Below are 24,519 nucleotides of genomic sequence, written 5' to 3'. Positions count from 1 at the left end.
CTGGACAAACACACATGAGCACTTAGGGAGTGGAGTGCACGTATCAGTCCTGCTCCCCCTCCCATACCTTGGCCCCGCCCCTCCCAACACCGCTGGCTTGGAGCCGGCAAATGCAAAATAAACGATGCAAGAACACCGTTTTATTTTACATTTGCTGGCTCTGAGCCAGGCCGTGGGGTGACGCCATTGCGGAGGAGCCACCACTGTCTATCTCTAATCTATCCTTGATCCTCAGTGGCGTAGCTAGGGATGGGGGGCGGTCCGCCCCAGGCGGCACTATTTTGGGGGCAGACAAAGGCATTCAGATAAGGCTCGGCTTGCTTTCCTGGACGTTCGGGCACGGGCAGAGAAGGAATAGGACTCGGGCAATGTCCTCTTCTTTTTTGTGCTGGCAGCTGCCCCCCCTTCCTATTATTCCCTCTCTTTCTGTCTTGCTCCTCATTTACTGAAAACCGTAACTTGAAGGAACGGTTCATTTAGTTGCTTCCCTGTGAAATGGATGCAAAAAAGAAAAACACTCTTGCGGGAAATGCCCTTTTTCTGACATTTTTCTATTCCAAAGTGCAGCGGGATGGAGAGAATTAGAAGGTTTTAAATATGAAAAATAAATACATAACTAAATAAAGCAAGACAGAGGGGTTGCAAAGTGGCCAGATTGGTTTTATTCACATCCAAACACATCAGCCCCACTTTACAGACTTTGCAGTGAAGTGCTACTTTTGTTTTCTCGTCTTTCTTTGAACAGCATTGTTGTCCCCAGGTGGGAAAGTGCACCATTCCTGGAGGGACTGCAATACCTGGTTGATGGATGGATTGGAAAACAAAATGTGTACCATGGCTCTGTTTATGGATGTGGTCTTTTTAAACCATACTGCTTACGTTTATTAAGGATATAAGCAATGGACATTGAAACGGTTCCCTTCAGGCCACTATAGTCATGTCCTTAACTTTTCAGGTAAAACCACTCGCTAATTTCTGAATAGTGAGTGAGAGATCGTTAAGGTAACCATGTTGTTTCTGCTTACATTTCACATGCTTTACTTAATCTTGCATTCCCTATGAGTGTTTGCTTTTACTTTTTTTTTTTAGGCAGCATATTACTCTTATCAAGTGCCTAATTTGAATTGAGCCACATCCAAGTGTTTATAGCGGGCACAATTAGGTTGTAGCTGAAGGCAGTGCGAGTTTCTCTCAGTGGGGCAGTATGGTGTTCAGTGGGGGAGAGGATGTGGCACTATGGCCAGAGCTGTCTAATTTGGAACTGGGGAACTGGGTTCAGCCTTCATGACCAGTCCACCAGACCACTCTACTGAGGGAGCATATTCCCATGCTAGACCTTACAAGGCCCCACTAGACCTTAGAAGGCTTGACGTTTTTGCACAAACAGGTGTACCCTAGTGGTGTCAATTGTGAGTTAACCTTGAAGGCCTGTCCACCACAATCCATACTGAAGTTCATCTCCAGTTTTGCGGGCAGGCCTACGAAGCAGCACACCCTAGAGCAACAGTGATCCAGTCACTGTGATCCTGTCACTGAGGTCACATGAACCTTGAGCAGGTTAGGGCGGTGCAAACGGTGTGACCACACTGGGTACCTATTTTGGGTGGGTGCGTAGTGTTTGCAAGTATATTATGGTTTAAAAAAAACTTGCTGCCACCTTCCTGGCCTCCAGCAATTTTCAGAAACAATAAAAATTTCATGATAACTTCGGTGATTAATGTTCTTCCTAGAGAGAGATCCGAATTTTGTCTAGTGGAAGGGTTGACTCCTGGAAAGGTAGCACACTGGGTTAATATGCCTGATGCAAAGAACATGTACCATGCAGATCACAAAGTGCACTGCTTTAATGGGGGGACCATGATGAATGGTCATTTAATGTCAGCTGTAGATGATGGATCCCGAAACAGTGTCATGTATGTGCATGTTTGCCTTGTGCTGAGGGGATTACCAGGTAATTGTTCACGCAGCTCTCTGATGGATGTCACATGCGGTTTTTCTGAGTCCCCAGATAGATCATGCAGTCTGTGTGTTCTCTTTTGTACTGCCAGTCACCGCTGTATTCAACTGTGTAGCCTTGGACCGTGTCATGTATGTGCATGTAACTTGCATGATCGAGGTAACTATTAGCGGCGATACTACGTGTCTCTCGGTCCTCTTTCAAGTGCTTGCCGTCCTTTTTCCCCACCCCCCCCTCCCCCCCGGGGGCGGCAATCTGAGGGATAGCCCCGGGCGCCACAAGCTCTAGCTACGCCTCTGATGCTCCTCTTTTCATTACACTCTCCATCCCTTGCACCTCCCCAGCGCTTTGAGACGAACTTAGAACACCAGAGGGATAGACAGAGAATCCCCATCAGATAACGCAATGTAACATAAAAACACAAAGCGACATGCAAAGGCATACATAACCTAAAATAAGCACAAAAAACACAGAATAACATAACAGACATAATTCAATGCAACATAACATAACAACAGTTAACAACAGACACAACGAAAAGTACGTGACACGACACATCATAACATAATAAGCACCTTTCAAATATAAAACAACATAATGCACAAGGAGGGGGCAAACCATAGACAGAGAAACCAGTCAGGCCCAGAGCAGCAGGGGAGCTGCTGGCCTGGTTTCCGGTCTCCAGCGGGGCCTTGCAAGCTTCTTATGTCACGCACAAAGATGTGGTTAACAAGATGCTCCGACGCCTGCCTGGGGTTATCTTCTAATGAGGCAGCTTTCGCACCTCCATTCTCCAGCGAGAGGTGAGGAAGAGTTAAAGACGCCAGAAAAAGAAATCTGTGCTGCAAAATTGCCAGCTGGATGGGAGCAGCTCAGAAACAACTACGCACTTAAATAAATAGGGCCCTCTTTGCCGCAGCATGTGTTCAGCAATGGTGTGGGCTTCGTGGCGGCCTTGCCCCTGCGCCACGCGGACATGCACGTGATTTTTGCCTGCTTTGATGAGTGAAAACGGCTCCCTTCAGGCACGTCACAAAACACAGGTGATGCATGCAGTCATCGAGCAGGCCTCAGTCCGCTTTCTATTTCTGAATCACTGGATACGTCAGAGTGAAGAATGTGCAGCGGTAGCAACATTTCTGGCAAATTGCAGAAATTACGATTGCCTTATAGATTTACTGGTCTACTGAATCAAAGGTTGCTTTTTTGTTCTGTGGCACTAAGAAGTATTTGCTGCCCAAGTTAGCTGTGTCCAGGCAATTGTCTTACATCTTCATTTGGGCTCAAACATATCCTGAAAGTGGAAACAAAACTTTAATAGGTCGTGAAGACGGTAGTTGTGAAGATGTGCTTGAAGTTCCACACAAATGTGGGTTTAGAGGAGTTTGCATTGATGCAAAAGGTGCTGGTGCAAAAATTGAGATGGCTTAATCAAGGGTGCCTTTGTTACAGGTTTTAACCTTTTATGGGTGAGAGAAATGGATTCATTTTCAATGGTATAATGTATGAAGTGTGTGATTGGGGAAGCCTAGACGTCTGCCCACACTGCTGGATTTTAGCTGGTATGAAAGTGCTGGGGTAGGTAGATTCTGAGTGTTTTCTCGGTGGTGGATTCTTGAATTAGTTGGACTGCCCAGGCAGAGATTGGCAGTGGCTGTGCTCGGCTGTTACCAGTTAAAGGAGGGTTGAAGCCAAGGCCGGCTTTAGAGAGATGCGACCGGCTGCGGCCGCCCTGGGCGCTGACCTGCAGGGGGATGTTGTGTTTGGTAATAACATAAGATAAAGTACCTGCTGCAGAATTCCTTGTGCGTCTAGCTTTCAGGCAGCAATAAAAAAATGTCAAGATAACTCTTGTTATTAATGTTCCTGCTAGAGAGAGAGAGAGAGATGGAGTTTTATCTCGTGGGAGTTTTGACTCGCCATGAAATAGCGCAGAGGGTTAATATGCCTGCGGCAAAGAACAGATCTGTTTTTTATGTGAATAATGGAGTGGATTAGTGAAGCCAGCCTTTACCAGTGTTTTAATGAAAACAAATGAAATGCATGTGAGAGATAGGCTATGGAGAGATAAGGGAAACCTTTGCTGGGTGGTAGTGAGGGAATCCGAGGAGTAGGCCATGGGAGGGGGCGGGCAAAAAAGATTGTCGCACCAGGCGCCATCAGAGCTCACACCAGCTCTGGTTGAAGCAAAGGTTTTGTGATTCTGTTTTTGGACATTAAATACTGGTAATTGCGTGTATGCAGTTGGTTGAAAACTATGCAGTATGGGCAGTGCAGAATATTTGCAGATAAATACGACCACGCAGAGGTTTGCTTTCTTTAGCAGATAAACAAAGAATCCATTAAGAATGCCTATATGTTTGTAAGGCCTTGAGCCCGGAGCTGCCTAGTCACTTTTGCCAGCATGTGCTTCCCAGAGCGCTCTTTTCTGAGGGGCCGTTTCTTTGTCGCGCACCTTGAATCAATCGAGAACGTTGCAACGGTCACTCACTTCAATACCAGGGCGTCAAGTTACTGAAAGAGCTGTCTTTTCAGCTAAGAAAAAGACCTTCCTCGGTTATTACATTGACTGGGCCTCCACTCAGTGGCGGCTGCCATGTCCCGAGGGTAGTGAGGCTGGGGGGAGGAGCATATAACAATATAAAAAATAAAAAGCAATGACCTTTTCCCTGAGTGCAACGCCCTCCTCGATCCTTCTCTGCTCGAGGCAGGCAGCAGGCAGGTCACCGACTCCCAAGCCAATCCTGACCCTGCTCTTATGCAGCATGAGAGCAGCGCTAGGATTGGTGGGAGCGGCCTCTATCAGCGCTCACAAGATCACTGGAGGCCTTTGCTTTCTCTAATCCAGCTGTCTTAATCCAGCTAGGTTAGAGAGGTTTAAAATGCGCACGCCTGACTGGCCGTCACAACACGGCCGGCCAAAGAGACATGCACATTTTAAACTCGGGAGCACAAAGCTCCCTGCTGCCACTCAACAGCAATGGCCCCACCTCGTCCTGACGCTCAGTACAGGATGGGTAGGTTACTGAAAAATAAAATGGTAATAAAGAAACATTATTACCATTTTATTTTTCAGCTCTGGCCTGGGGGCGCTGCTCCTCCACTCAGACGGAGGAACCGCCCTGCCTCCACTGTCCCTTACATTAGTTTCTGTTGTTTGTATCTCAGCACCATGACTCCACCTTGCTTTACAGGTAATAAAATCCAGGTGTGCAATGCCCATTGGGCTGTAAGGGCTTCAACCCCTTCTACCCCTGCCATGTGCCTTAGCCCGGGCGGCAGCTTTGTGGGTGCTTGTCTCAGGGAATTCCTGGGCAGAGCACTGTTTGGGAAGTGGGTCAAAACATTTTCTTTAGAGAGACACGTTCAGCTTCCTGTGCTGTTGGAAAGTGTCTTCAAAGAAGGGGTTGCAGTCACCAATGATTCTGAATCTGTTAATTCATAGACCCCATGGTGATGCCCCTTGCTGTTTTCGGCCAGGTGCTTTAGCATTCCTCATTGTTTTAAAGGTGGGACAATGATTGGCCTTTAACACTGAGATGACCGAGGCGGCATCTACAATTGAAAGGAGATCTCTGCTCTATTCCCAACCCAAGTGCTAGCCCGAGTCCATTCAAGCAAAAACGTGCACAAATGACAATCTATATTGTATGTAATTGCATTTACATAGCACTTACTACCCATGACAAAGGCGCTATATAAACGCAAAAAATGGATGAACTTTGGTTTCTTCTATTTTAATATGGTGTTGCAGTAATTCAGTGTCCACCATGCAGTCTACATTTTTTTCCAATAGCATCTAGCATTCTGGATGGGGGTGGGGGGGAAGGGCGCTTGAGATTTTGCTCCTAAAAACTTCAATACAGGCTAAAAACTATGGGGTAGATTCCTATTCTTTCATGTAGAACAACTTGCTGCCCGGCATTGCGTAAAAGGGAGACAGCAGAAATGCGTCATATTTGCAAAGATATGGAGAATTTATGCTGTCTCATATCGCTTGTGCCATCGTGGCTGCCTCGTGGCAACGCAGGCACCCTTGGACCATGGTGCAAGGGCGGGTGCCTGCGTTACTGGCAGGATTGTTTTTGTTCAAAAGCAATCCTTAAAGGCATTTTCCTCTTTGTATATGTGCTGCAGAATGCACAACTCCTACAAAGAGGAAGTAAAGAGGAGAAATAAAGATATTTCTCCTAGTTACACCCATTTTGACACTATCCCAGGTTTACAGAACTTTGAAACCTAAGGCCTTCTGAAATTTCTCAAAATCATGATTACCCACTGAACTGGTTCTTTAAGCACCATCCACATGAAAATGTGATTTGCCCTCCCAGATTTCCACTCTGGCCCCTACTTAGTACTTGACATAGTGAACTCAGCCAAAGCATGACTTATCTAGAATGTTACTGAACAACATAACAATCCAGAGGTCAAGACTGCCTGGGATTGAGAACCACCTTTCAGTGCTTGTTTGATTAAGTATAAGACCCCCAAACTGAAGTTAGTTGCCCTTCTAGAGATGCGTCTCAATACCTAGAATACATAAATGAGTTCCTGCATAGATAAAATGAGCTCCTGCACGCGCAGAGAGCATGGGACTCTGTCATAAGCAGACTCCATCTTCTTGTAGAGTGAAGGAGCTCATTCACAGGTCCAGCTGATCTTTTGTTTTTGCAGATTCATAGTATAGCACAAACATGACCTGAAAGAAATGGGGCCCTTTACATGATCACGTTAGATTTTTAGGCACAAGGAGATTAAGTGATTTACCCAGAATCAAAGGGTGATTGAGCTGATGCTGAGACTCAAACCTAGTCCCCCAGTTCCCAAGTCAGCAGCTCTGGTTGTAGAGCCACACTGAGCCCCTGCATACATAGCGTTGAACCCCTGCATCAATAGAGGAGAGTTTATGCACAGATGGAACTGAGCTCCTACAGATATTCTCTTGAGTTTCTTTATAGACAGTTTATTTCTTGTACTGAGCTGGAGCAGAGTCCATGTATACACAGAGCACAGCCCTTACACAGCACGAGCCATGTTGATTTATAGATTGTGTTGTGCCAGTTCATAGACAGAGTTCAGCTCTTTCAGTATTCATTACTAGAGTGAAAAAAACTGAACTTCTGTGGGAACCGAGATACCGGTAACCAGCCCCTAATCTGTGGGATTACCACATACCCCTCACACAGGTTAGTCTCTGACAATGTAATTAATGTATGACCCATGTATAATACCTACATACCACAATAATTTGCATTAGGTTAGACAGTACGGGGAACATGAATATCAAAAGAATATTAAGTGTTCCCAAGGATTGGTGAAGGTGAACATGTGAAGCATTCTCAATTTTTAACCTTTAAAAAAAATGTTTTATTACATCAACTAAGGAAAAAGAAGTGGTGTTGGTGACTGCTGCCTGCATTGAATGAAGTGGTGGCCCACCACTGACTCTGAAGTACCAGCCCCCCCTCTGAAGTCAGGTCTAGTTGTGCCCCTGATAAAACTACAATTATGTGAAACTGGGTGAGATTTGGGAATGGACGGGGAAGGAGGCGAGTGTGATGTTGAAAGTATTTATTGATGGGAAAGGGTAAAAATCCTCTCAGCCGAATGGGTTAAATGAACAATACAAGTGTTAAAAAAGCTGGGATTGAATTGAGAGAGCTGTAGTAGTAAAGGAGGCTAAACCTGGAGACAAAACCAAGAGAACCTTGGAAAGAAATGATCAGCCCGATTTGCTCCTGTGGATTCAATGTAAACAAATAAATGGTCTTTTACTGTGAGTTTGTGATTTACTGCAGGTGATTTTACTCCTATAAGAATTTTTACTCACACATATTTTATGTGTGAGTAAATCTTTTCTCAGGGACTGAGAATGGACGTTGGGAATGCTCTATAAAGTTTGGAATTCCCACACACATCACTATCTGTGGATGTTCAGGAACCTCTCCACCAGTAGCGTAGCCAGTGTGCCATTGGCCCTAGTTCAAGGAAGGAACTGGGCCCCCAGTCTGTGGTCTGAATTAAAAAATACAGCAATGACCAGGATTCTGTGGGCCCCTGGTGCACCAATTGAAGCTACGCCCGTGCTCTCCACGGTCTATTTCTGCCCTCAAAGCAATTAGAGGTTTACCTCTGTTAAGGGCAGAAGTAAATTCTTTTGGGTTTGCACATAGAAAGGGAAAAACCTCAGAGCTGTTTTGGTTGTAGCATAGGCGTTGGAAGTAGGGGTGTCGGGATGCTGCAGCACCCCCAAAATAAGCATGCTTCAGTTCCAAAGGTGAATGATCTATAAGGATGGCTTTAAATCGTGTGTTTATCTTGCCACTTTTTGTGTGCATTCATAGACAGAGGTCAAATGTCAGGCTATGCCTGCAAACAAGCTGCTGCTTATTTTAAAATGAAGATTGGTGTTCACTTTAATTTCTCTGGTTGCAATTTTGTAGAATTTTGTAAAGTGAACTATGAACTACGTGACAATCTTGCTTGGTATACAGGAAATTTGAAAGGAAAGGCTGGAGGGTGTTTTTTTTTAACACCTAACAAAATTAAATACTTGTAAATTAATTGTGAAAATATTTTAAAATACATTAGTAGTGAGGAAATCGCAAACGCAGCACATTTTTTGTAATTCGTAAGTGTGCTGGAAGCTAAGACACAATCAGAACAAATCAAGACGTTTTACTCAGTGATGGCCAGATGAAAAATACTCGCTGAAACCCCACACATTATGTATTGTTTGTGCCCTGTATGTTGTTTTAATCAGTAAAGCTGCATGTGTGTGTGTAAATTTAGTGGCCATTTCAACGGAAAATGTGCTATCTGGAAATGACAGTGAACTGGTACACCATGCATTAGTAATTTATTTCTGACAGTGTGCTCCAAAATGCACCGGCTGTTGCATACCACTCTCCTGCTCAATGGCGGCTCATTTGCTACCCTTGCTTACATGCCAATAGACCTGATTCAGGAGGGAGACTCCATTTCTGAAGCCAAAAATAACTATATTTTGGTTGCCTGCTGCCAAACTTGCCTCTGCTACAATGGAAAACAATGGGGGGGAGTACATTCTCGTGATTATTATCTTGTTTTAATCTCCCACTTGTCTCTTCTAAAATGTTGGCATGTTTGCACTTGTTACCTGTGTGTCGCCTGGACTTTTCAAAATCCCAATGACTACATGGATGTTATATTGATGGCTGCACCCCCATTCTGAAAACTCTTCCACTACCACTGGGGGTGCAGGGAAGGGGACTTTTCCCTTCCCTGCACCCCAAATTCACCCATTTCACGCACCGCTGGTAAAAAATCGACAGCAACCGTATTTATTTAGAATCGTGCGTGACATGTACAGATCCTGTAAACTGTAAACACCGGAGTTTACCGCCCTCGTGTGGCTAAGTGGCTGAATTACAAATGCATCTAATTTCTTCTTAAATCCCCTCATTTCAGAATACGATGATGATGAACTACCGGAATTGGAGACAGACGACGTTTTGGTATGGAAGTCGGGGTCCGCCCGGGACTGCGTGAATGATATATGTTTGGTGACCCAGGAAGAGGACGATATACGGGCTCAGGCCCTACAGCTGCTGGCGGAGCTGGAAGAGACCCGGGAGTTGGCGCTGAAGCACGAGCAGAGCTTCGTGGAGCTGCAGGGTAAAGTAAACATTGTAGATAGGGGTGTGACGTAAACACCTAAACTACATTTGTGTGATTCGAGTAGTGTGCTATCCGACCGGTAATTTGGTGCCTCTCTGCCTTTTCTGTTATTGCAGCCAGATAAATAACAAGTGACGTACACCTTGAACTGGCCAGGACTATTGACTTTGTCAATAATTGTTACCTATTGAAGATAATTGAATAACAACGATTTTATTGTCAATAATTAATATTTAAATTTTGTTAAATTGTGAGACTGTGAATTAAACGTTATTGAGGCCTGTGAAAGGGGCAACGGTTTTTAGAGTGTCTCAGTCACTCCCAGTATGTTCACTGTGTGTTAGACATGTATGGCCCTTGTTCTCTCCACGTCTCCTCCATCTGCATATCTGACATCTCATCTCCTTCCTCTTCAGGACCCTCTTTTCTACCTATTGAAGATAATTGAGTAACAACGATTTTATTGTCAATAATTAATATTTAAATTTTGTTAAATTGTGAGCCTGTGAATTAAACGTTATTGAGGCCTGTGAAAGGGGCAACGGTTTTTAGAGTGTCTCAGTCACTCCCAGTATGTTCACTGTGTGTTAGACATGTATGGCCCTTGTTCTCTCCACGTCTCCTCCATCTGCATATCTGACATCTCATCTCCTTCCTCTTCAGGACCCTCTTTTCTACCTATTGAAGATAATTGAGTAACAACGATTTTATTGTCAATAATTAATATTTAAATTTTGTTAAATTGTGAGCCTGTGAATTAAACGTTATTGAGGCCTGTGAAAGGGGCAACGGTTTTTAGAGTGTCTCAGTCACTCCCAGTATGTTCACTGTGTGTTAGACATGTATGGCCCTTGTTCTCTCCACGTCTCCTCCATCTGCATATCTGACATCTCATCTCCTTCCTCTTCAGGACCCTCTCCATCCTCTCGTAAATGCACTTACATCTTCAGGTACCCCCTCCCAAACACACAACGCATCTACACATCTGTAAGCACTCTCACCTTGTCAATATTTTGACAACTGTGTACCTCCTTCACGCACATTTGCACAGAATCACAATTGCAACCGGGACACATGACCCTTCCTTTGTGCTCTCTGCAGAGAAGGCAAGGATTGGATGACCATGTATTCTTAACATCTTTCTGACCCATTGACAGGCACTGTAAGAAACTCGCACTGCCTTCAACCTCCTATCCAGAGCTCTTCATCGTGGCCCGTTATAAACAACAGAAGGCAGCTCATTTCACAGAATGCCCTATACTGGAGTAATATGCTACATGGAAAAAAATACAAAAAAATAACATCCTGGCAATATCTAACACTCTTAAGGCCACATGTATGAAGCACTTTTGAGGTCGGAAATGGCTGGTCGGGAAGTTTCTGACCGCAAAAATGCTTTTACATACTTTCAAAACACAAATTGCAATTCAGTAACATGTTACCGAATCGGAATTTGTGACTGTAATTTGTTATTTGGAAGGGGCGTGTTTAGGATAGCCCTTCAAAATACCAAATCTGAATTGGATTTATGAATGTTTTAAGACCGAATTACGGTTGCAAAACATTTAATATTTTACCAACTCCTTGAAGGAGGTGGTGACCCATTCGCAAATGGGAAGGGTTCCTCAGGCGACAATTTCCCCTTTGAGAATGGAAAACAGATATTTTTTTAAGAGTAGGCAGTGGTCCCACCAATGACTGCCTGCTCTTAAAAAATGAAACTGCAAAATTTCATTTTTTCTTTTTTAAAAGCATCCTGTTTTCCTTTAAGAAATACGGGATGCATTAAAATAAAATAAAAGTTTGCTTTATTAAAAAGCAATCATAGACATGGTGGTCGGCTGACCCCAGCAGGCCACCATCCCTGTGATGGCTGCGATGCCTAATGGGTCTCAAATTGCAACCTACCTCATGAATGTTCATGGGGTAGGTCTATTTGCGACCCACTAGGAATCACTAATGAAACTCAAAATCAAAAGAGTTTCTTACAATGCCGATTTTCTAATTGCCATTCGGAGATAATTGCAATTAGCACATTGGTATTCCTAATGGTAGTACATCTGGCCCCAAGTGAATGCAAGGTTAAATAAAACATGTGAAGGATATATAGGAACTAAATTACGGACATGGACTGCCTTAATGTTTTATAAATTAATTGTCCAGAAATCAATCAGTGTTTTTACAGTTAAAGAGAATTATAAAGGTTACAATGGGGACCCGTTTCAATGTTTGTTTTCAATTACTACTGTGTCTGAGACCCGCAGGATCCCAGCCCGCTTAAAGCCCTGATGTGCATCCCAGGCACAGGTATGCTGAAGACATGAATATGCAGATAAAGGAGTGATGGGGTTTGGGACCCTGATAAAGAAGTCTGTTTTCTAGCTTGAACTATTCTTAGCATAATAACAAAAACATTTAATAACAGGCCTGATTTAAACACATTTTAAGTCAATCAAAAGCACATCTTTCAAATATTTAAGCAATCATTGACTAGGTTTTATTCTGTGTGGTGCTCTTCAGTGTGAGGTAGTTGACATTTGATGAGAGTCATGATGTTCAAATGTTGGCAAATACAAAACCACAGCCACATTACAGGAATTGAATGGAAAACAAAGTCCATTGTGTCGGGCAGTGATAACTATGTTTTCCCTGTTCGCCGCCGCGAGGCAGCATCCGCTTATCAATGGATTTGAATTTGCCTCTTGATGTGAGGTGGATATCCTCTTACACCACCTCCTCTGGATACGGCTCCTCCAACTCTGCTACAAGGAGCTACAGCTAGACCCCACTGCCTTCGCAAGACCACAGCCCTCTGCTAGACCCCACTTTACCACAAATCTTCAACAAGACCTCACTTTATCCCGTAGAGCACATCTTCTTTGCTATACTACACCCCGTCCACCTATCGGCATCTTTTCCCCCTGGGCCACAGCATGTTTGAGATAACACCTCATTGCTTAATTTGTGTCAGTGGGTGGCACCAGCACTCATTTTGGTAACTAAAATTTATACATGGACTGTCATGTAAACAATAGTGAGCCCTGCACATAAGACTTGTTTTAGGTGAAAAATATTAGATTAAGTGGTGGACAAGTCTTCTTGCATTGGTCAGGTGTTGGTTTAACGGGTGTTCAGTGAAAGGCCCATGAAACCTTGAATGGAGCTCAAGACTCCTGATCAAGACCAAACATTTTCTATATGACCACACCTCTTAAATTATACCATGCTTCCTTCCCAGAACAGCTATCTTAAAATAGAGATTATTTCCACAACTAAACCATAGCTCTAAAATGATATTGCGGAATTCTGTGTACTAGAGTTCACTCTTTGTAATTTCAATGTGCTCTTGTTCGTCTCACATTCTAACCTCGTCCACTGCACCTCATCTCCTGTGGATCCTTTCACCTCCACTAGATGCACTGCAGGCATTACACCGCACTGCTTACAATAGACTGTGCCTGCCCACCACACTGCACTTTCTGGCTAGCTCACACCTCCAGCACCAAGTCACCTGATTTCATATTTGGTCAGTCATTGCTATAATGCTCTCTTTCAATAGTTTCCATTGTCATTGGTCATCTCAGCCAATGCCCAGGGTGTGCTATGGTGGGACTGTGGCCTGAGTCATTTTGCCTATGCCACCACATTATACTAATCTGAAAATGGGTCCTGCGTTCCTGGGTAGCAACTGCAAAATGGCATATGGTTGCTACTCTGGTCACATAACAACTTTACCTAGGCACACAGGATGGCATCTTTAGCAATTCCCACAGTTTCACCGACTCAGAACTCGTTTGCACTGCCTATGATCTGGTGTGTCTCATTTGCTTTTCACCTCTCTCTATTGCATCTCATTATCATCATGGCACCTCATTTGGCACTTGTTACCACCTCCCTCTGTCTAGTTCTTCATAGTGTCCCTACATTACCTCATCTGGCATCATCGTCCATCTGCTCGTACCTCAGGGCAACTCTGCACTATCTCATTAAACATTGCTCTTGATGTTCAAAGACCGCACATGAAGTCCTTTTGCATCCCCCTCTGTCCCTTTGATAGCCATGGTGGCCCTGCAGGACCTTACTTCCTCGCTAGTGGATTGTACATAAGCCATGACTTCTTTACATTACCTCCTTTAGTACTCCTCTTAGTTTAATTATAACTTATTAAGCCCCTGAATAACCACGTGTAGCACTCCTCTTGGTCTGTCAAGACCTTCTGATGGCCTGCATTATCCCATCTACTCCTCTCCTTGGTGAGTTCTAAGATGGTACACTTTCTTGATTGTCCAGGCCTTACCACATGCTTCCACATTGTACCACATCATCATGAGCAGTAGCTGATCTGTACCCTCATGAGTCAACTCTGACCCATTCTCATAAGCTTATTCTGTGCCAGGTCTACCTGGGTCCAAGCTCTGCCCCATCCTCATGACTCTAAATGGAGGCCCATCTCATGGGCCAAGGCTCTCTCACTGAATCATCAGTCTAAGCTGAACTACATCCTCATAAGTTCAGGCTCTTTACACTTGCAAAACCAACAACCTCTTTATGGCTGGGCTCTGCAACACCATCATAAATACATGCCCTATCCTGTTCTTATCAGTCAAAGTGTGCTTATACGTCTAAAGCCGAAGCTCTAATCAATCCTAGTGCAGCCTCCCTCTGCTTCTCCACACCCTCTAACCCTGCCACATCTATGTGAGTGCAAGTTCAACCTCATCCTCATGAGTCCAATCTCTGTTCGTTTATCACATTCACAAGAATTCAGGCTCTGCATTTTATACCATCTTGATCCTATGTCATATCACAGTATTGAAATCCCATTCGCTGTCACAACCTTATGAGCTTATGCTCTGTTGTTTCCTCAAGCCCATAAGGTCCAGGACACGCTGAAGAATCCATGTTCTGCCACATCCTTATGAGACAACGGTTTACCCACCTTCAGGAGTCCTGGATATTTCATTTACTCTTGAAACCAAGTCGAACCACATCTTCTTTGATGTAAGGTAGAGCACATTCTCATGAGTGCACACTTTAAGCTTTCCTCATGAGCCAATTATTTGCCCATCATCATGAGATCAAGCTCTAGGACATCCACACAATCCCAAGTTGTACCACATAATTGTGAGCCAAACCCTAAAACCCTTATGAAGCCAATTTCTACTATATCCCCAGACACTAAATCCTTCTACTACCTGATAAGCTTTGTAATCATGCACCAAGCTCCAACACATTCCCACATGACCAAACGTTCTTAGTCTTTGTGAGCAACAGATTACTCGGATCCTCATGTTCCCTAAAACATCAGCATCTCCAAGTTTTTAAGGTCTATTGCATTCCCAGACTCCCCTGCTATATCCATTCACATGAGCCATCACTAGCACATTCTCATGAATCCAAGCTTTACCACATCACCACAAGTTCTCCTCATCAGCCTTATCGCTACCATTTCTTCACAAGCACATTGTTCTTCTATTGTCTCATAAGTCTGAGCTCGCCCGCTTCCCTATCCTGAGCTCTTCCACATCTTCATGAGCCAAACCTTTACCTACCCTTATGAGCCTGGTTTGTACTGTACCCTGATGAAACCAAGGTTTACCACATCCTGATGTGTTTAATCTTTGCCCTATTTGCACAGAACCAGGCTCCACAACATCCTCATTGACCTAGTGTATGCCCCATCCCAGGCAACCTAATATCTACTCCATTTAAAATTGCCCCATTTCTATCACATTTCTAAAAGCCTGAATTGTGCCCCACTGTCATGAACAGTAGCCTGCTCTCATCCTCATGAACTGATTATGTGCGCATCCTCATGAGCCCTACATCTGCCATGGCCTTATGAACCCAAAGGCCTAGTCTTTACCTCATCACCATAGTGACATCCTCATGAGCGTATCCTTCAACTCACGAGCCAAATCGCCACTGCACCTTTTGTAGCTCAAGCTATAGTGTGTCTTTGTGAACCTGCCTCCACTTCATTCTCATAAACCTGAGTCCTGTCTCATCCTCATAAGCCCGAGCCGATGAGCCGAAGGTCTATTCTATCTTCATAAGTCTAAAAGTTAACTATTCCCCATGATTACAAGCCGTACCTAAGGATCAGAAGGTCATGTCTAACTACAAAATCATGAGCATCTGTTCAACTACATCTTGACTAGGTCATGCTTAACACCAACCCTATGTTACTGCAAACGAACAAACACATCGACCCACATCCTCTCCTTGAGACCTTGTAATTGTAGGTCTGATTATTCTTGCTCTCCTTTCTGTACTTTGTCTCTGTTTTCCTGTTGATGTTCTTGTACGTCCATAATTGAAGTGAAGTGAATGTCTGTGAAGAGCTGTACCTCCAGTGTGCGTTCAGCACATTATCTGAAAGGTCCACATGAGCACACTCTGTGTAAATGAATGTGGTTGGAGCAGTGTGATGCCCATGGGACCTCTGGCAAGGACTGAACCTGTAATCCTAGCTGCTGACGTTGTACTTTTCCTTCGTTGCAGGCATTCTTGAGGACGAGCGCCTGGCCAGTGCCCAGCAGGCTGAGATCTTCACCAAGCAGATCCAGAATCTGCAAGGCAAGTGTTGTCTCCCACCAGCAACAGGAACTTGTGTGGTCTCAGTTGAACTTAAGTATGGCATAGCACACAGTATGGAATGCATGAAGTTAAATATGATGACACTGGACAGGCATAAACAAGATCATGGGGACATGAAGGGGCAACTAAAGGTCAGAACTATTGGGAAGTGGTTTAAATGTCGATTTCATTTTGAGAAGCCTAATTTTGGGTTCTGGTTCCTTCACACTAGGCCATCACAGTTATCCTGTGTGATGAGTCTTATCTTACAGCACTAGCGCAACATGTCGGAGGAAGATGGTTCAGCAAGCAGTGGTGTGACTGAGCAGCAAAGCATTCCTGCACCAGGGACACAGTTTGTTTCCTCTAAATGTGGCTTCTTAGAGATCTTTGAGTGGCTAATGATATTGGTCGCCACTCGTCTTGAGGTGACAACAAATAACCAAGGATGTTTGCTGCATTGAACACAACCATGTTTGTCAACCATTCATTCCTGCTTCCGCACAAGGAGTTCCTGGTAAACAATGCTCGAAATGAAGGAAAAGTTCATAACAACGTGAAATAATTACATGGCTGTTTGCAAGTACTTTGCCTGCCATAATATATCACTGTACTGATAAGTAGTCTATCTCCAGTGTTGGAGTATCACGGGGAAGCAACTTGTCAAAGGGCTCTTGTAAAGTTTTGTGGTAAGTCCTGCTAATGTGCCTGAATGTCATATGTGCTCATATGGCCAAGGCAGACTGCACGGAGTAGAAGAAAGACACACTCAGGCCACTGGTCTTATGGCAAAGCAAGTCTATTCAGATGCAATGGCCTGCTCCAGCAAGACAACAGATTGGATGGGAGAGTGACAATATTTCACCTTGCCTTTTGGGGTTGGAGAACAAACGTCCCTGCACCGACCATGAAAGGGCATTCCATGCAACCAGGGGTGTCTGTCTAGAACCCAGTGTGCGGATGTTTATAAGGATAACTGTGTTCAGTCTTTTATCCAACAAAGATGTCTAATTAGCTCAGGGTTAGGGAATCTCTTGGTAATACATAGAACTGTGGTGTGAATGGTCCCCTCATAATGCAACCATTTCATGGGAAGGCGGTCCCTACGGAAGGCTGGGAGCTTATCTTTAGATTGTTTAACTCCTAGGGAAGAATGTGTGACTGTAATACTGTGTGGGTTGAATGTGACAATTCCTGATGTAGAACACATGATAAGATATGTGCTTAGAGATAGATAATGTGGGATTGAATAGTGCGCGGTGCATCTAAACATTCTGGTGTGCAGAGAAATGGCGAAATCTGCCTTTAGCAGCCTTGTAGGCATGGCAAAAGTCTATTTTTCAATAGATGTGCAAGGTGACAGGCCCTTCTATTAAGTCTGTGTTGCTATTGATGTATTTATTGTTCAGGGCTTTGTTGAAACCTGGGTAAGCAAGAATGCAGAGAGCGAGTGAGTGTGCTTCCAGTGAAGCCTCTGTCACTATATGTGTCTAGAATAAGTTGCTTGGCTTTAATGCGGAGTGGGCCTCAGTAAAGCCCTACTCTTGTAAGGTTTATGAGGCACCACCCAAAGTAAGTTAACCATCAATGCATAGTGCGTGAGCTCACATTTTAGGAAATGTCACCAGTGATGATTAGAGTATGTAGGTCTTCACAGAAGTATGTGTTGCCATTGAATAGCCTCCATTTGAGCCTACACCACCATTGATATATGGAGTGACTGCCATTTTATCGAAATTTGTGTCACCATCACAATATATATATATTTTTTTAACTTTATTTGTCCTTTATTACCAAACCAACAATAAGTTATTTTCAGTTGTTACAGTCGTCTTTGGTATATGATAACAAACACATCAGTGACATCACATCTGCCTCATCTTGCAATATACAATGGTATCTCGTCAGAGTAGAAATAGAACATGCTGTGCAACATATCACATGACAGTTAAATCTCCACAGCTCCAGTTGCGTAGCTATGACCCCTCCAATGTTTATCAAGGTGGCCGAACAGTACTCTCAATCTGTTGTGATCTGAACTCCAGAGTGCTCAATGAAGTGGGCCGGGCGAAGGAGAAACGGGTGAAACACTCCCATGAAGCACAATGCCTTGCCCTACATGTCAGTGTGCAGACCAAATGGACTAACCAACCCCATGGGAACTATCCCTGAGCTAGATTGGGATGGTGAAGCATTGTTCAGGGTGGTAATATACGCCTTGTACGGGCCCCAGATATCTTTAGGGCGCGCTATACTGGGTAGCAGGCTAGAATAGATCTCGCTGTTTGTGCTGCAGAACGGCAAACTGTTAACCCAGTCGTGTGTCATAGGAACAGTCCTGCCACCCCAGTGCAGCACCATCACAATATTGAGTGTTTGTACCTTCATTGAGGTCTGCTCTAGGTAACCTTCAAAGTACATTGATTAGGCCTGGGCTGAAATGGGTTTCACCATTGGTCTATAAACTGGACGGGAATCCATCAAAGTCTAGTGCATCATCTATGTACAGAGTGAGCATCACTACATTAAAGCCAGGGTTCCTGGTGAGATACACTTGAGTTGGCTTCCAATATTTTTTTAACCTGTTGTGAGCCCATAACCTGTTGTAGAGTGACTCTGTTTTCCTCTCGCTGTCTATAGGCCAACTGCGATCGGTGCAGGAAGAGATTGACAGCCTGGAAGAAGAGAAGGAGAGTGAGCTCCAAGAGGTGGAGGATGAGCTTAGGTGTGCGCAGGAGGAGATCCTGGCTCTTCGTCAAGCCGCTGAGGATGCCGCTGCCGAGCGGGAAAATGACATCGCCACATTGCAGGAAGAGCTGTGCCGCCTGCGTGCAGAGCTGGTGAAGCTGCAGCAGACAAGGGACGAATACGAGCTGGAGATCACCACCCTGCGGGCAGAGATACAAATGAAGAGCTGCGGGCGTCAGGAAAGTGAGGAGAGTGAAGAGGCTCATCTGCAAGGTACTTTGGATGGGGGCAGTGCTGCAGTTTTTAATGAGCGTGCACACCAGTGTGTTCAGCTATATTGCATGCCACTGCATACAAAAAGTGGCGGCTAGTGATCCCTGAAAGTTTTGGGGCATGATACTTGTCATGGGCTCACCTCATTGTTATCAATTTTTGCCTTAAGTGCCCTCACACACAAATGTACCCATACACTCACACTCACTATTTTTCTCTCCCAAACACACTTGCACACACTCACACTTTCACAATCACTGACTCTCACTCCTAACTACTGGTATACAGGGGCTCTGCTGTGACCTCCTGTGGTACTGCTTCAATAGTGCATTAGGTGCAGTCACATCAGATTGTCTTTGCCCTAGTGCAACTGCAGCGTCATTGATAGAGGCACCTCTGATTCCCTCTCACAATCTCCACCTCATTCACTCAATCTAACTCACTCACATTGCTTTACTCTCTTCCTCACTTTCATTTATTCATACTCACTTTCACTCATCATTCATTCCCACTCTTTCTTTTGTTCTCATTGACACTCTCAAAAACATTAAACCAACACACACACTCACTCAACCTCATTCTCTCACAATTACTCACAAACACACTTTTACTCAAGTGTGCACAGAGAAACAATACTGAATTCTTTTTTTTACTTACCTTTCTTCCCTTGTTGACAACTCCACGGCTCCATGGCAGCAGCAGAGCAGGAATCCCGGGCTGGACGTTGGAACCTGCAAGCCATGATTCCTAACGAGGAGCGAAACAGAGCAGCAAGGCCAGGTTTAAGAAGAAGACCAACCTGGAGCCCTCTCCCAGCTTCTTGATAGGACTGACAGCATAGCCCTATCAGAAGCTGGGACGGTGCTTGGGACCCTATCCATGCTGCACTGTTTGGCTCCTCACTGACCTCAGGGATGCACTGATGGGTGCCCTGACAGCCCGATTTTAGCAGATATACTGTGCTGCCTGAGGCAAGGGCAGCTTGTCTGCTAAATAAAAAGGACTGTGTTTATGGTAGGGGATCATAGTTGAACTACGCCCCTCACATACACAATCTAGACATCCATCTACAGAGTGCTGTGCTTCTAAACAACACTCTGTAGCTGGATCGTCCTCAGCCCCCTCTTCCTCCTCGTCCTCCTTGCACCAGGAGCCTCGTGGAGACTGAGGCCGAGAGGGATGAACAGTGCACTGCAGAGTTCATGTAAACATGAAAGTCGTGTTTGCATGAACACTGCTAAATTACATTATTACAACTGTAACAATTTAATTTAGCAGTTGCTCCGTGGCGGCTAACAGGTGGCAGGGATACGCCCTAAAGCCGCGGGAAAGGAACCGGCTCTGCTTACAACTCCTCTCTGGCCAACTCCATGAAATTCCACTGCCCTGACTATATGGTAAATGGTAAACAGCTGTGTGTTAGTAGCACACCAGTGCATGTAATCCACAGTTCACGCTTGCACACAGCTCCACCATGTTCACCGTTACTGTTCTCACTAAGCACAACTCCTACTTAAAACTTCACCTCCCGCCAATGCCAGAAGCTCCAGTGTTTGTAACTTTATATCTCACCACTGCATGAAACTCAGATGCGTGCAAATATGTAGCCAACTAATGCATGCAACTGCTTAGCACAACAGTATACACAATCCTACTGTGTGCAGCTGCACTGGGTGCCACTATAAGAAACTCGACAGACTGGTAATGTATGCAACACTACTGCCCTCCCTCTGTGTAGCTCTGTAACAGTCAAGTGCGCTGCTTGCAATCCTGCCTGAAGCTCTGCTTCATGCAGCTTCACTGGCTGCCAATGTATGCCACTCTACTGTGCAAGTCCAAGTTTTGCCACTTCACTGCCTCCACTGCCTGAAACTCACTGGCATGCAGTTTCATCATATGCCACTGCATGCACCTTCACTGTGTGAAACTCCACTGATTATGACTCTTGTGTATGCAAACCTTCTGTATGCAACTCTAGTGCCAGGATACCCTCCCGGGGGATAGTGCGCTCTACAAATCTGCATAACACAACACCCCATGTGTGGCACTCCAAGTCTCCACACTGCCCTTGAGTTCGCTGTATAAACCTTGAGTGCCATCGCCCTGAATGGGAAGTGACGTGCACTCTTCACTGTCTCCCACTGTGTGCAGCCATACCCCAGCTCTCCAGCTATGGGCAGCTCAGTCATCTGACTGCATTAACTGTTCACCTCACTGCATTTCCAGTGCCCTCTGTGTGCCCTAACTCTACCCTCGCTCTGTGGAATGTCACAGCCTCTACCTCACGGAGCTCCAGTCTTTTCAGCTCCACTGCGCTCCATTGCTGTCAACTCTGCTGTCTCCCAATATGTTCAACTCATCTATCACCACTGTGCTTATGTTCACTGGCCCCCTCTCACACATGGCACCAGCTTACACACTACTGTTCATGCCTGTCACTAAAGCTGCTCCTCTTTTTATTTTGTTTAAAGATTTTTATTAAAGGTTTTTTATTCAGAAAAATATTATGAGCAGCTCAAATGGGTTCAACTTTATTCTGCCCTATATCCTATTTGCTCCCCCTCTCTCATCCTCTCCACCCCCTCTCTACTTGTGCAATAGGGCCTCAAAAGTTGACTTGCTCCTCTGTTAAAAAAATAAAAAAGAGAGCTTCATACTTATCACATTTCACAAAAAATGGCGACCTTGGAAGTTACTTTACTTTTCAACTAACCCTATTTCCATAGTAACATTCCCATAAAGGCTCTCATACATTTGTTTGCGGTAGTGCCCACATACATTACACATTACCAACATGTCAACATCTGAACTGCTTTAATCCCTGGGAATATTCCTTTCCATCCTTGACTGAGCTCACTTTGTCCCCTATTGGTCAATCCTGCTGGTACCTTCGGATTACCCTAACCTCGCTTGTGTATTGCCATGCTGTGCAGAAGTACTCGCAGAACCTTATAAGTTTGATTTTACCAGATGTTATGCTAGATGCATAAATGAAACGCATACCCTATCTATTGAACAGTGGTATGAATGCACCCACACAGAGTAGCTGTGAATCTAGGCTAATCCATAGCGTGGGCATGCTGACACGCTTTAGTGAATAATAATACTGAACATATCACCCCTGCAAGCTGTTCTGGAGGGGTTTCAGTCTTGCAGTAAAATATCTTGCGGTAATGACAAAACACACTTGATATATATTTTAACATGCAAATATTTGCCCAGTCTCACCATTATATGCACTTCCTCCAAAATATGCTAGGCATTAATATATAACTGTAAAGTAAAACTGTTACTAACTCATCTCTAGCTGTACTATATGGTTAGCTCCAGCGCAAGGATTTTTGGAGCCCCACCAGAAAAAAAACATTTTGCTGTTTGGATGCTCCCCCAAACCAGCTACAATGTATTTTGGAAGCTATATGTTCCAAACTGGCATGCTCTTGTTGCGGCTTGTGTGGTGGCATAATGCCACACGCATAAGGCAGTTGTCCACAGTTGCTTTAGGCGGAGGACCTGTATTTAGGAGACCGCCAACAGAACCGCTAGAAGTGCAGGATTTTAAAGTAAAGTTAGGACTCCCCTTTGAGCTGCTAAGCCTCTCAAACCACCAGATAGGGTTCTCTCCTACACCTCTTATATTATATTATGTTACTTGGTATGTCTATGGTGCACTTCTGCTTCTGATATGCATCTCATAATACTGTGGGCTCTCTTTAACGGTACACATGTGAATGTGGTGTTTTGCAGACCAGAGAACCCTTAGTGAACTACTGTTTTCCTTCCTTGATAACTGTATTTATCAGTCTCAATGTCAAGTCTCCAAGCTTCACAATTGGTGTTTTGCATTCCAGTGTGCATAGCTCCTTGCCCTATGCATATGTCTCCCTGTCCCAGTATGAAGGTCTGCTTGTCCCAGTATGAAGGTCTTCTTGTCCCAGTATGCAGGTCTGCTTGTCCCAGTATGCATGTCTCCTTGTCCCAGTATGCAGGTCTGCTAGTCCCAGTATGCAGGTCTGCTAGTCCCAGTATGCCAGTCTGCTTGTCCCAGTATGCATGTCTCCTTGTCCCGGTATGCAGGTCTGCTTGTCCCGGCATGCAGGACTCTCTGTCCCAGTATGCATGTCTGCTTGTCCCAGCATGCAGGTCTCCTTGTCCCAGCATGCAGGTCTCCTTGTCCCAGCATGCAGGTCTCCTTGTCCCAGTATGCAGGTCTGCTAGTCCCAGTATGCCGGTCTGCTTTTCCCAGCATGCAGGTCTCTCTGTCCCAGTATGCAGGTCTGCTAGTCCCAGTATGCCGGTCTGCTTGTCCCAGTATGCATGTCTCATTGTCCCAGTATGCATGTCTCCTTGTCCCAGTATGCATGTCTCCTTGTCCCAGTATGCAGGTCTTCTTGTCCCAGTATGCAGGTCCGCTAGTCTCAGTATGCAGGTCCGCTTGTCCCAGTATGCAGGTCTCCTTGTCCCAGTATGTAGATCTCCTTGTCCCAGTATGCAGGTCTTCTTGTCCCAGTATGCAGGTCCGCTTGTCCCAGTATGCAGGTCCGCTTGTCCCAGTATGCAGGTCTCCTTCTCCCAGTATGCAGTTCTCCTTGTCCCAGCACGCAGGTCTCCTTGTCCCCTTATGCAGGTCTGCTTGTCCCAGTATGCATGTCTCCTTCTCCCGGTATGCAGGTCTATTAGTCTCATTACGCAGGTCTGCTTGTGCCAGTACGCAGGTCTCCTTGTGCTAGTATGCAGGTCTCCTTGTCCCAGTATGCATGTCTCCTTGTCCCAGTATGCAGGTCTCCTTGTCCCAGTATGCAGGTCTTATGGTCCCAGAATGAATGCTCCTTGTCCAAGTATGAATGTCTCCTTGTCCCAGTATGCATGTCTCCTTGTCCCACAATGCAGGTCTTCTTGTCCCAGTATGCAGGTTTTCTTGTCCCAGTGCACAGGTCTGCTTATGCCAGTATGCAGATCTGCTTGTCCCAGTATGCAAGTCTGCTTGTCCCAGTATGCAGGTCTGCTTGTCCCAGTATGCAGGTCTCCTTGTCCCACAAGGCAGGTCTTCTTGTCCCAGTATGTAGGTTTTCTTGTCCCAGTGCACAGGTCTGCTTATGCCAGTATGCAGGTCTGCTTGTACCAGTATGCAGGTCTCCTTGTCCCAGTATGCATGTTTGCTTGTCCCAGTATGCATGTGTGCTTGTCCCAGTATGCACATCTGCTTCTCCCAGTATGCAGTTCTCCTTGTCCCAGTACGCAGGTCTCCTTGTCCCAGTATGCAGGTCTGCTTGTCCCAGTATGCATGTCTCCTTCTCCCGGTATGCAGGTCTATTAGTCTCAGTACGCAGGTCTGCTTGTGCCAGTACGCAGGTCTCCTTGTG

The 24,519-nt window shown here is 45.0% G+C and overlaps 1 protein-coding gene across 3 annotated transcripts in view; it reads left to right on the top strand.

Annotated features, from left to right (window-relative positions):
- The window catches only part of CCDC136 (coiled-coil domain containing 136), a 247,716-nt gene that overhangs the window by 168,230 nt on the left and 54,967 nt on the right, over positions 1 to 24,519 (top strand). For all 3 annotated transcript variants that reach the window (XM_085653715.1, XM_085653713.1, XM_085653714.1), the window contains exons 3-5: positions 9,407 to 9,613; positions 16,121 to 16,195; positions 18,836 to 19,156. In XM_085653715.1, coding sequence (XP_085509841.1) covers positions 9,407 to 9,613; positions 16,121 to 16,195; positions 18,836 to 19,156 — 603 coding nt within the window. The remainder of the gene's footprint in view (positions 1 to 9,406; positions 9,614 to 16,120; positions 16,196 to 18,835; positions 19,157 to 24,519) is intronic.

This window comes from Triturus cristatus, chromosome 4_1, assembly GCF_964204655.1.
Source record: "Triturus cristatus chromosome 4_1, aTriCri1.1, whole genome shotgun sequence".
NCBI lineage: Eukaryota > Metazoa > Chordata > Amphibia > Caudata > Salamandridae > Triturus > Triturus cristatus.
Note: the sequence above shows the minus strand (reverse complement) of the source record. Positions and strands in the feature narration are given on the sequence as shown.